Source organism: Hyla sarda, chromosome 3 (genome assembly GCF_029499605.1).
Source record: "Hyla sarda isolate aHylSar1 chromosome 3, aHylSar1.hap1, whole genome shotgun sequence".
NCBI classification, from domain to species: Eukaryota; Metazoa; Chordata; class Amphibia; order Anura; family Hylidae; genus Hyla; species Hyla sarda.
In genome coordinates, this window is record NC_079191.1 from 152,164,704 (window position 1) to 152,176,785 (window position 12,082).

The window sequence follows — 12,082 nt, forward strand, 5'->3', positions numbered from 1 at the left end:
ACTCGCACCCTCCATTTATCTTCATGGGAGACCTGGAGATACATGTGTATAGCACTCGTGTATCTCCAGCTCTCTCATAGAGATGAATAGAGGGTGCGTGCCGACCGCCGCTTGGTACATTAGGAAAGCCGAATCACTATGCAGGAGAAAGAAAGGGGCCCAAGTGTTTGGTCCCCCTGCGATCAGACACTTACCCTCTATCCCTTGGATAGGGAATACATTTTCCTACACTGCAGTACTCCTTTAAAGTTAATGGTAACAAAACGTGGTGAACCCCTTATAGCTACGGAAAGTTTTTTTTGGTGTTGGTAACAAAACTTGCAGCAGATTTTTGTTCTCAACAAGAAAACATTCCCTTGAAGTACTTAGTACTGAATGCGAGTTTTGTCTGTGATGTAAAAATAGATGATTAACACGACAGCATGCACACTACTTACAGCATGAGCAGAGCTTAATCTAGATCGTCAAAGTTAAAAATTAACAACAAAAATTTTTGAAAATAGATAATATTTATAATATATATAATAATATAGGCAAAACATTGTTTTTGAACTATGATCTGTATAAGGCTTTATATATTTCATGAAAATACTGGAATGCTATTACATCATATTACAATGAATTCTTTGCAGTGGTTTAGCAGTATCTAAATCAGGAGCAGGCGTCCTTTGATTCTATAGTAATAATAGCGCAAGTTCCAGCTTGCTGTGCTAATCTCAGGTAACCACTGGTCGGCATGCAATTCTACAGAACCACAAATTGCCTAGCTCGAGTCAATATGAAACCATTTACATAGCATATTTTTTCATTTCCTAGACTAAAACAATTTTATTAAATGCAATTCATTATATGCAAAACGGGTGATCTAAAGGTCTACAAAAAGTCTAAGCAGATTATATTTGGTCCTATCTGCCATATTGGCCAGACTCTTCAATTCTTCAAACCTACTGGATGAAAAACATTGCATAAATGAAACATAATAAGTCTAAAGTGCAAATGTAAAGTCCCAAACAGGCATGTTATAGCTTCAGTCAGTGCAACTTTCTGATTGTGTAGATAGTAAAATCAATATGAAATTTGGCAGTTGGCTATACCTGCTGACAATACAACGGATGTATCTGTTAACAAAGGCAACTAGCTTCTTTCCGACAGTGCTCTTCGCTACGCACTTCATTCCTGTAGGTTTCAGGTGACCTGCATTGGATCATATAGGAGGCTTTTCTTGGAAGGTGCAACCTAAATTTATATTTTATCAGGTTATGCAAAACAATGCTAATAAAACTACGTAATATCTACTAACATATTTAAAGATCATACAGGCTGTGAACGATATATAGATCCTCATGCACTGATCAGCAGTTCTTCCATGTTCTGCAGGTGGTTGCAGTGCTAGTTTATATAGAAAGCACCTTCAAAACATTGACATCCAATATTGAATGGAAGGAGAACAGCAGGTAACTGGGCAAGTTTTCTGTAACAGATGCCTAAAAGTACAATAGGTCCCCTGTATACCAGTCCTTTACTATAAATAGTTCTATGTAAATATTCAATAGTGGAAAGATATGTTTCTTCAAATTGTTCGTAAAGTAAGATTCATGTACAACTACTTGTCAATTGTGCTTTTTGTGCCAGACATAACCCAGCGAGCTTTTGGGGAAAAAGCCAAGTTATCATCCGGTGGAAGTACTTAATATCATGCCCAACTGAATACAGTGAACATAACTTTATTAGTTAAAAAAAAAAAAGAAAAAAGACTGTTCTTGAGGCCAAGACATGTCTTCAAGATTCTATATTAAATGCTCTTAAGAGGACATCCAGGTCTCCCACATTGGCGGCATGAAAGAGTTCTGGTTGGTCCATCATGGATAGCGCTATCCTGAGTGCGGCCCAGATGTTGCCTGAGATGACAGGATGCTGAGCTTGCTGATGAGTTCTACTTTTCCTCTGAAGATTTAAAGCTGTGAGGAAGTTGCTAACAGCCTCTCTAGAAAGCAAACACATTAATTATAAGTCATAAAAATACAACATAATATTAAAATAGCATATACAGTGACCCCCTCGACCTATGATGGCCCCGAGATACGATCATTTCGACATACGATGGCCTCTCAGAGGCCATGGCATGTTGAAGGCAGCATCAACATACGATGCTTTTGTATGTCTGGGCCATCGCATAAACGGCTATCCGGCAGCGCAGACTGCTTCAGCTGCCACCGGATAGCCGTTTACGGTGCCCCGTGTGGTCTGCTGACGATCACTTACCTGTCCTCGGGGCTCCGGCGCGTCCTCTTCGGGATCCCCTGCATGTTCGGTGCTCTCCATCGTCGTCATCACGCCGCTGCGCACGCCATCCCGTCATCCAATAGGAGCGGCGTGCATAGCGACGTGATGGCGGCGACGGAGAGCGAGGATGCCGGGGAAGCAGAGGCCTTGTGGGAGCATCGGGGACACCCGGGGACGCGGCGACAGAGATGGAAGGCGACATCCAGGGCAGCGGTGATGAGCGGTAACGGTCCGGAGAGGCGGGGACAGGTGAGTACCACTTCCTATACCAGTGGTCTTGAACCTGCGGACCTCCAGATGTTGCAAAACTACAACTCCCAGCATGCCCGGACAGCCGTTGGCTGTCCGGGCATGCTGCGTGTTGTGGTTTTGCAACATCTGGAGGTCCGCAGGTTGTAGACCACTGTCCTATACTTTACATTGCATGGATCCCTCAACATACGATGGTTACAACAAACGATGGTCCATTTGGAACGGATTACCATCGTATTTTGTGGGAACACTGTATAACAGTCTATTGTATAGTCATCATACTACACATAATCCATATCTTCTATGATCATCACCAATTCTTTAGTGTGCAGAAATACTATCACCAGTAATTTCTAGATAAACTCTAGTCATAGGACAGTCTGCAGTCAGAGCTGATGGATGACTGAGCTGGCACCACTACCACACAAGCCTCATACACACATTTATCATCGCATGCAGAATGGAGCCTGCGAGACTCTGCTACTAATGTAGGAGACCAGAGTTTGTCATTTTGTATAAATCATCAATGGGTAAGAATGCAGGTAAATCGCATAAATTGATCTCCTTTTCTATTACAATTTCTATTTCTATTACCTCTTGTTTACCGGAGAAATAGCATTCTCTGCCTTGTCACAAATAGAAGGTGGATTCTATAGAACAGGGGTGTCAAACTCAAATTCATCGGGGGCTGCATCAGCAGTTTGGTCACCCTCAAAGGGCCGGTTGTATCTGTAGGACCCCTCCCCCCCACATACTGTATATGCCGGCGTATAAGACGACTAGGTGTATAAGCCGACCCCCAACTTTTACAGTTAAAATGTAGAGTTTGGGATATACTCGCCATATAAGACTACCCCTCCTACCGCAATGTACAGTACCTTGTAGTTCCCCCCACATTAGGTAGGCAGCATGTTCCCCCACATTAGTAGGCAGCATGTTCCCCCACATTAGGTTGGCAGTATAGTTCTCCCCACATTAGGTAGGCAGCATGTTCCCCCACATTAGTTGGCAGCATGTTCCCCCACATTAGGTTGGCAGTATAGTTCCCCCCACATTAGGTTGGCAGTATAGTTCCCCCCACATTAGGTTGGCAGTATAGTTCCCCCCACATTAGGTTGGCAGTATAGTTCCCCCCACATTAGGTAGGCAGTATAGTTCCCCCCACATTAGGTAGGCAGCATGTTCCCCCACATTAGGTTGGCAGCATAGTTCCCCCCACATTAGGTAGGCAGCATGTTCCCCCACATTAGTTGCCAGCATGTTCCCCCACATTAGGTTGGCAGTATAGTTCCCCCCACATTAGGTTGGCAGCATATTCCCCCACATTAGGTTGGCAGTATAGTTCCCCCCACATTAGGTAGGCAGCATGTTCCCCCACATTAGTTGCCAGCATGTTCCCCCACATTAGTTGGCAGTATAGTTCCCCCCACATTAGGTTGGCAGCACCCCTCCCCCTCCCTCCCCACAGACATCCAGCCGCCAGCCATATACAGTGTATGGCTGGAGGCTGTATGTCTGTGTGCTGCCCCCACTGTGATCCGGTCACCGCTCCTCCGGCCTGTGGTCACAATCTACTGCTATGGCCTATGAACCATAGCAGTAGGAGCCAGGACCGGTTGAGCGGTGACCGGAACGCTGAAGAAGATAACGCGCCGCCGGTCACTTACCAGGGCCTGCGCGCGTCCTCCTGCGATGATCCTGCTGTCCTCCTGTTCCCGCGTCTCTATGGTTGTACGCATGAGACGTCACTGACGTACAACCATAGAGGCGGAGGACCAGGAGGACCGAAGGAGGATCGCCGCGCATGCGCTGAAGAGGCGGCTTTCTTTTTTTTCTTTTTTTTTTTTTAAAGCGAGATTAAAGGTGAAGGCTGGCAGCCTGCGGCGGGCCACATGACGAGGTCTGGTGGGCCGGATTCGGCCCGCGGGCCGGGTGTTTGACAGAAGATCTGTAAACCCTACTTGAGCTAAACATAAAAATTGATAATTTCTTCAATAACTAGTACTATTGGTATCTTATTTTATTTTTGGTTTATATAAAAAGTACATTTTGGAATAACATATTAGTAAATGGCAGTTGAGATTACTGAACTGGGATGATAGATGGATGTTAGAGAGGGAAAAGTTGAAGAAAATATGGTGAAATATTGAAATCTTCATCAAACTGGGATCTAAATATTGCATATTTTACTGTAATTCTTACAAACCTGTGAGCTCCAAGGTTAATGCAGCTTATTCCTAAATTGTATCTGGATCTGATGAAACCTGGTTGTATTTCCAGCGCTTTCGTGTAGGCTTCTACGGCCTCTTCACTCCGATCTCCGTTTGCTAACGTTGCACCTAGACGATTCCACAATGAATAGTCCTGTCGAGAAATGGGAAAACTGAAAAAAAGACTGATAACATAAAGCATTTGAATGTAGCAATTTTAATCTATGGGGATCTTTGTAAAAGAGTATTTCAAATATGGGTACACTAAAGAAAAAATGCGGAGCAGCTCACCGGGTCCAAGGTTGGTAGTCAGGCTTGTCACATCGCGGTCAGGCGGCAGAAAGCTGGGGAGGCTGAGATGGTACAGGGGGAATCAGACGTCTGATTCCCCCTGTACCATCTCAGCCTCCCCGGCTTTCTACCGCCTGACCGCGATGTGACAAGCCTGACTACCTACCTTGGACCCGGTGAGCTGCTCCATATTTTTTCTTTTTTCTTTAGTGTAACCGCAAGCGAAAAATTCAGAAGTGTGAGTGGGAGTGCGGAATCCCATAGAAGTCTATGGGCTTTAATTTGAGGCGGAATTCCGCAAGAGCAAATTCTGCTGTTTGAATATACCCTAAGGCTAGGCTCACACTACGGAATCTCCAGCCAGAAAATTTCCGCCCGGAGATTCCGAGTTTGGCCAGCGCCAACTGAATCAGTCAATGCTAGGACCACGTGTACACTGCAGTCTCCAATAGACTGCAATGTGTTCCGTGAGTATTTCCGCCTGAAGAATGAGCAATGCCATTCTTCAGGCGGAAATTTCCAAGCGCATTTTCCGTTCACAAATTCCACTTCACAAATTCTGAAGTGTGAATTTGTGAACGGAAACCCATTCCCTACACTATGCAATTTAGCAAGCGGAATTTCTGCCTGCAATTTCAAAGCAGAATTGCAGGTGGAAATTCCTTAGTGTGAACCTAGACTTAGGGTAGGTTTCCACACAGGGTTTTTTTTGGCACTTTTTTGGAATACTACCACTGCAGTTTTTGAGCCAAAGCCAGAAGTGTACAAAAGGAAAGGGAAATATAAAGAATGGACTTAAACTTATCCTTCCTACTGGATCCAATTCTGACTTTGGCTCAAAAACTGCAGGGGTAGTTTTTCATAAAAAGTCTGAAAAAAACCCAGTGTAGAAACCTAGCCTTAAAAGGTTTTCCAGAAGTTCGAACAGTTTTTGGAAAACGTGTCAAAGGAATAAAAACTAATAGGCAATTATACAAATAAGTAAAAAATAATATATCCATTAATGGTACTTTTTTTTATTCTTTAAAACTGCTTACATCTGGTCGCACCAATAAGGCTGAGTTGAAGGCATCAACAGCTCTATCAAACTCCCCACTGAGATTAAATAGGACTCCCAGTCCGGTCTGCAGATCAGGATCTATGAGATCACCATTCTGATGCGCTGCTTCCAGATATAACTCCTTTACCTCTTCTAGAGAAGTACTGAAACAAGAAATGTTAGGCTCAGTTACTTGTTACTTGAGATGTTGCTAAGTCCGTCCTGTTACTATACTGCATTACATCGCCTTAAAGGGGTTCTCCAGGAATCAAAAAAACATAGCTTTTTTCCTTTCACAAACTGCTCCCTGTCTGTCTCCAGGTTGGGTGTGGTTCTGAAGCTCAGTTCCATTGAAGTGAATGGAGCCAAGTTGTAATACCACACCCAACCTGGAGACCAACAAGGAGTGGCTTTTGAAAGAAAAAGCTCTGTTCTTTGATTCCTGTATAACCCCTTTAATAATACCTAGCTTATAAAAATACCTTGTTATATTAATATTAATGTTTTTATTAACCACATCTCAAGGATCTCACCATCTTTGATGATACACAATAAAAATTGGAAACAGTTTTATAAAAGATAAAAAAGGTTTATTAAACATCAATTGTACCTTAATTTTGAAATAAAATGCATGTCAAAAACAGATAAAATCAAATAGAATCAAGGAATGGCACTGAATATATTAACATTTAACCATTGGGCCCTAATGGAAAAATGAATGGAACACTGCTTAGTATTGTAGAAGCACTAGGTGCAGTGTTGTGGTTGTCTGCTGATACAGAATTCCGATAGTCCTAAAGATGTTAAATCATTTGCATGGTGCACATTAAACATATATTGCACAGTCACTGGAATAGTTGTTTTAAACAGTCTTTAGAATGAAAGAATTTGCCACCTGTATGATTTGTGTAATATTAGAGCTCACCCGATCTCCACCGCTGGTCTCGGGCTGCGACGGACCGAATGTGAAGTCCTGCGGCTGTTTGTGGATTAAACCAGTGTTAGAGTCCTCCAGGTAGTTGGAATTTCTGGCTCTGTGTTGGCGGGGATGGATGTTTCGCAAGCCGAGACTGGGGATGAGCTCCCTGCCGGAGCTCATCACCAGACCTGGTGCAATCAATCCCTCAGCCCCCGTACTACAACCCCCATCATGGAACAGACTATGTTCCATGATGGGGGTAATAGTACAAACACTAATGTAGCCTCCCGAGCTGTCTGCAGACTCCCGCAGCCGGTGAATTACTACTCCCATCATGGAATCAAGTCTGTTCCATGATGGGAGTAGTAGTCCTCCCTCAGCACTGCAGGAGTCTGCTGATGTCACCTCTTCTGAGCATGCTCAGAAGTAATAATGGATATTTTAAACCAGGTGCAAACAGATGACATAAAGGCTCATCCGTTTGCCATAGACTTCAATGTTACAAATAACAGCCGTTAATTTACCCGTTTCTTGTGACGGAAGAAAAATTAGTGCATGTGCTGTTTTTTCCTCCGTTACAAATAACGTCCGTTATTCATGACAGACTATAATGGGTCATAAAGGATTATCAAAAGATACCATAGACTTGAATGGGATTTTGTAACGGACATTTAACATCCGTTACTAAGGCTTTTCTAAGGGTTGATTATAACGGATCTTTTAACGGCACAACTTTATAGTGTGAAAGGGGCCTTAAAGTGATTTGTGGGAGCATCTAAGTTCTCCATCACTAACCTTAGGGGGGGGGGGGGGGTCAACACAATGTACCCCACTAGGATATCAAAATATAAGCCATTTTAGTAAAATGCTTTTCTAATCCCAGAATGACCAATCTTTTTTATTTGATGTACACATAATTCTGCATCCTAATACTATATTTTTGGATATCAATTGGATAATTGACCGTTGCAATTGGATCATTATAGGCTATGTTTGACACTATGGGGGAGATTTATAAAAACCTGTGCAGAGGAAAAGTTGCTGAGTTGCCCATAGCAACCAATCAGATTGCTTCTTTCATTTTTTAAAAGACCTGTGAATTGAAAGCAGTTATCTGATGGTTGCTATGGGCAACTGGACAACTTTTCCTCTGCACAGATTTTGATAAATCTCGCCTATTACTCTTTTGTTCACAGTTCATACATTTAGAAGAATACCTTAGTTGTACATGATCTCGCTTGGATAAAACATTTTATTTTTCATTGTGCCTATCTTTATCAATGTGACTTATGAATCATGAATTACTCCAGTGTTCGTGATTGGCCACTAGATGTCACTTGTGTTAATCAATTTTGTTTAACTGCCTACAGCGAAAATGGATTAGCATTAGCATTAATTTTTAAAGGGTTAATAAGGGAAAGGTCAGTCTATGAACAGTCTATGAACACAGTATATAACAGCAAGAGTAGTTGCGATGCAGGAGAAGTTTTGCTGTAGATCAGTGGTCTCCAAACTGTGGCCCTGCAGCTGTTGCAAAACTACAACTCCCAGTCGTTGGCTGTCCGGACATGCTGGGAGTTGTAGTTTTACAACAGCTGCAGGGCCACAGTTTGGAGACCACTGATGTAGATGGTAAAAAAAGCATTAAAGGGGTATTCCGGCACTTAGACATCTTATCCCCTATCCAAAGGGGATAAGTTGCCTGATCACGGGGGTCTCGCCGCTGGGGACCCCCATGATCTTGCACACAGCACCCCAGTTAAAATCAGTCCCCGGAGCGTGTTCACTCCGGGTCTGATTACCGGCGACCACAGGGCCGGCGGCGTGTGATGTCACGCCTTCGCCCCCGTGTGACATCACGCTCCGCCCCTCAATGCAAGCCTATGGGAGGGGGCGTGACAGCCCTGTGGTCGCCGGTAATCAGACCCGGAGGGAACACGCTCCGGGGACTGATTTTAACTGGGGTGTTGTGTGCAAGATCACGGGGGTCCCCAGCGGCGGGACCCCCGTGATCAGGCATCTTATCCCCTATCCTTTGGATACCCTTTAATACTAAGGCATAAACTATATGAATGAGTTTGTCTGTAGATTTTGCTCATTTTAACTGGTCCTCTGAGGTATAATGACACTAAATAGTTAATCATGGAGAGAATTTAGCTTTAATTTGCTACATGATGAACGCAATCCCTGCAGCAATGAAAGGGTTTCAAGCATTCAGGTGGCCTTTTTTCGGGTCTGTGGCTTGGTGAACATTTCCTAAAGCTTAGAGATATCTGCGGTCAATACAAGTTAATTTCAGGAGCTGACCTTCCTGATCAAGGTGAAGTAACCCCTGGAAATAAAGCATTCTTAAATAAGCTCCCATAGCCAATGGGAATCACATTGTAAAAACGATTCCAAGAAGGCGGTAAGTAAAAATCTAAAAGAAAATACCCTAAAACATAACCTTTACTAATACTTAATAAAAAAAACTTTCTATATTGGGTAGGAGTACTAAAGTGAATCAAGCAGGTATAAGTCAAAAACTGGCCCTGAGAGAGGTGTCACATGGTATCACCCCTGACTGACTACGCTTATAACAGGTTGAGATTCCAGTTGTTACATATATATCTATACATAAGCAAATAAAGGGGTACTCCAGTGGAAATTTTTTTTTGTAAATCAACTGGTGCCAGAAAGCTAAACAGATTTGTAAATTACTTCTATATAAGAATCTTAATCCTTCCAGTACATATCAGCTGCTGTATACTACAGAGGAAGTTATTTTCTGTCTGACCACAGTGCTCTCTGCTAACATCTCTGTCCATGTCAGGAACTGTCCAGAGTACAAGCAAATCCCCATAGCAAACCTCTCATGCTCTGGACAGTTCCTGATACGGACAGAGGTGTAAACAGAGACCACTGTGGTCAGACTGAAAAGAACTCTAGAAGGAAATACAACTTCCTGTGGAGCATACAGCAGCTGATAAGTAGTGGAGGGATTAAGATTTCTAAATAGAAGTAATTTACAAATCTACGAAGAAAGCAGGTAGATGCCAGCGATTATGAAACTTCACCTTTATTCGAACCGATAAAATCATCAACATGGAGAGACTTCAGTAAGACAGACATTTAAAATTCCAGGAATCAGCGCCAAGCATGACGCGTTTCAGGTCATGTGACCTTTCATCAGATGCATGGTGGGAAGCAGAAGGGTAGGGGAATAAATCCCAGCCTCCTAATGGAACAGGTGAGTAAAACATCTATCTTGTAATCACAGAGATTAACCCTGTCCGTTCCAAAAGTAGAGGCACCCTTCTGCTAAACATAACAGGTATAAAATCATAAATCATTAAGCACCTATAACATGGTTAAAAAATAAGTGCAAACTGGCACAAATCCGTCACTCCATTTTTGGATATTTTACTTGACAGCAGACAGGGACATGTTCACACCTCCACTTATAGGAAATCGACTGCAGGTAACACTATTCTGCGCGCAGAGTCATGCCACCCAAAACATACGGTTTTAGCCGTTCCGGTGGGAGAACTGACTCGTGCTCGCAGAAATTGTTCCACAGTCAAATCCTTTCAAATTGAATTGGATAATATTTTTCATCGTTTGGGTCAGAGAGGCTACCAGCCCTGGTGTCTGAACAGAGCTAAACAGAAAGTTTTACAAAAATCTAGAGATAGTCTTCTCACACCAAAACCTAATCAAACATTTTCTAATACGGTATCGAAGCCCACCTTTACAACCACTTACAGTTTAGAATTTAATAGCATTAAATCCATTATTAATACATTTTTACCTATTTTATGTCAGGATACCATCCTTAATAAATATTAAAAAAATGGCATAAATTTTGCGAGCAGACGGGCCCCTAATCTAGGTAATCTTTTATCTCCAAGTGCTTTGCCACTTGCCTCTGTTGCTAGTTCTCGTTCATGGATTAAATTAAATGGGTTTTTCAAATGCGGTTTACCCAGATGCGTTGTGTGTGTGTATGCTGCCAAGACGTCTACGATTTCAATGCCGGATTCGAATTCTGTACCAATCAAACAATTTATTAATTGCGAATCTACTCACGTAATTTACAAAATAGATTGCAATAGCTGCAATGTTTCTTATGTCGGCAGTACTAAAAGAACTTTAAAAAAAACGCATTCAAGAACATCTTAGAGCCATTGGCAGCGGTTCTTACATTAACGCATCAAATGTTTCTAAACACTTTAAAAATGTCCATGACGGTAATGTAGCTTATTTTTCATTCTCGGGTATTGAAATAGTTTGTTCACATGACAGAGGTGGAGACCGTATCAAATTATTACGCAATAGGGAAATCTTTTGGATTTACTCTTTGCGCACATTTCAACCACATGGGTTACATTTAAAATCAGACGTCATCCTTCATTACTAAATAGTTTTAGGTTGCCATTGATATTTCATATACATTGTCATTCACTGTATCACTATTTATTAGTGTTTTTGCAACCTTTTTCCTCCCAACTTACATTTTGTGTCTCCTCAAAAATATACAGGTTTTATACACATTGTTTGCACTTATTTTATAACCATGTTATAGGTGCTTAATGATTTATGATTTTATACCTGTTATGTTTAGCAGAAGGGTGCCTCTACTTTTGGAACGGACAGGGTTAATCTCTGTGATTACAAGATAGATGTTTTACTCACCTGTTCCATTAGGAGGCTGGGATTTATTCCCCTACCCTTCTGCTTCCCACCATGCATCTGATGAAAGGTCACATGACCTGAAACGTGTCATGCTTGGTGCTGATTCCTGGAATTTTAAATGTCTGTCTTACTGAAGTCTCTCCATGTCGATGATTTTATGTGGTTCGAATAAAGGTGAAGTTTCATAATTGCTGGCATCTACCTGCTTTCTTCGTACCCTTGGAGGATTACATTGCCGTGCGGTGGCCGGGTGAGCTGACTACTCTTCCATTTTTTGCTTAATTTACAAATCTGTTCAACTTTATGTCTTTGAATTTTTTTTCCCAACGGAGTACCCCTTTAATATGTTAGTTGTGTTCATTATGCAAAACCTTTATATTTATTAAAATCCTATCCATCCAGCGCATTTCTCAA

The 12,082-nt window shown here is 42.2% G+C and overlaps 1 protein-coding gene across 14 annotated transcripts in view; it reads right to left on the reverse strand.

The window, feature by feature from the left end:
• Positions 1-490: 490 nt before the first annotated feature.
• PEX5L (peroxisomal biogenesis factor 5 like) overlaps positions 491-12,082 on the reverse strand; it is a 319,298-nt gene continuing 307,706 nt past the window's right edge. For all 14 annotated transcript variants that reach the window (XM_056565261.1, XM_056565260.1, XM_056565272.1 and 11 more), the window contains 3 exons: positions 6,074-6,239; positions 4,742-4,899; positions 491-1,984 (listed from right to left, as the gene is read on the reverse strand). In XM_056565261.1, the coding sequence (XP_056421236.1) occupies positions 1,780-1,984; positions 4,742-4,899; positions 6,074-6,239 (529 nt within the window). In that variant the 3' untranslated portion in view covers positions 491-1,779. The remainder of the gene's footprint in view (positions 1,985-4,741; positions 4,900-6,073; positions 6,240-12,082) is intronic.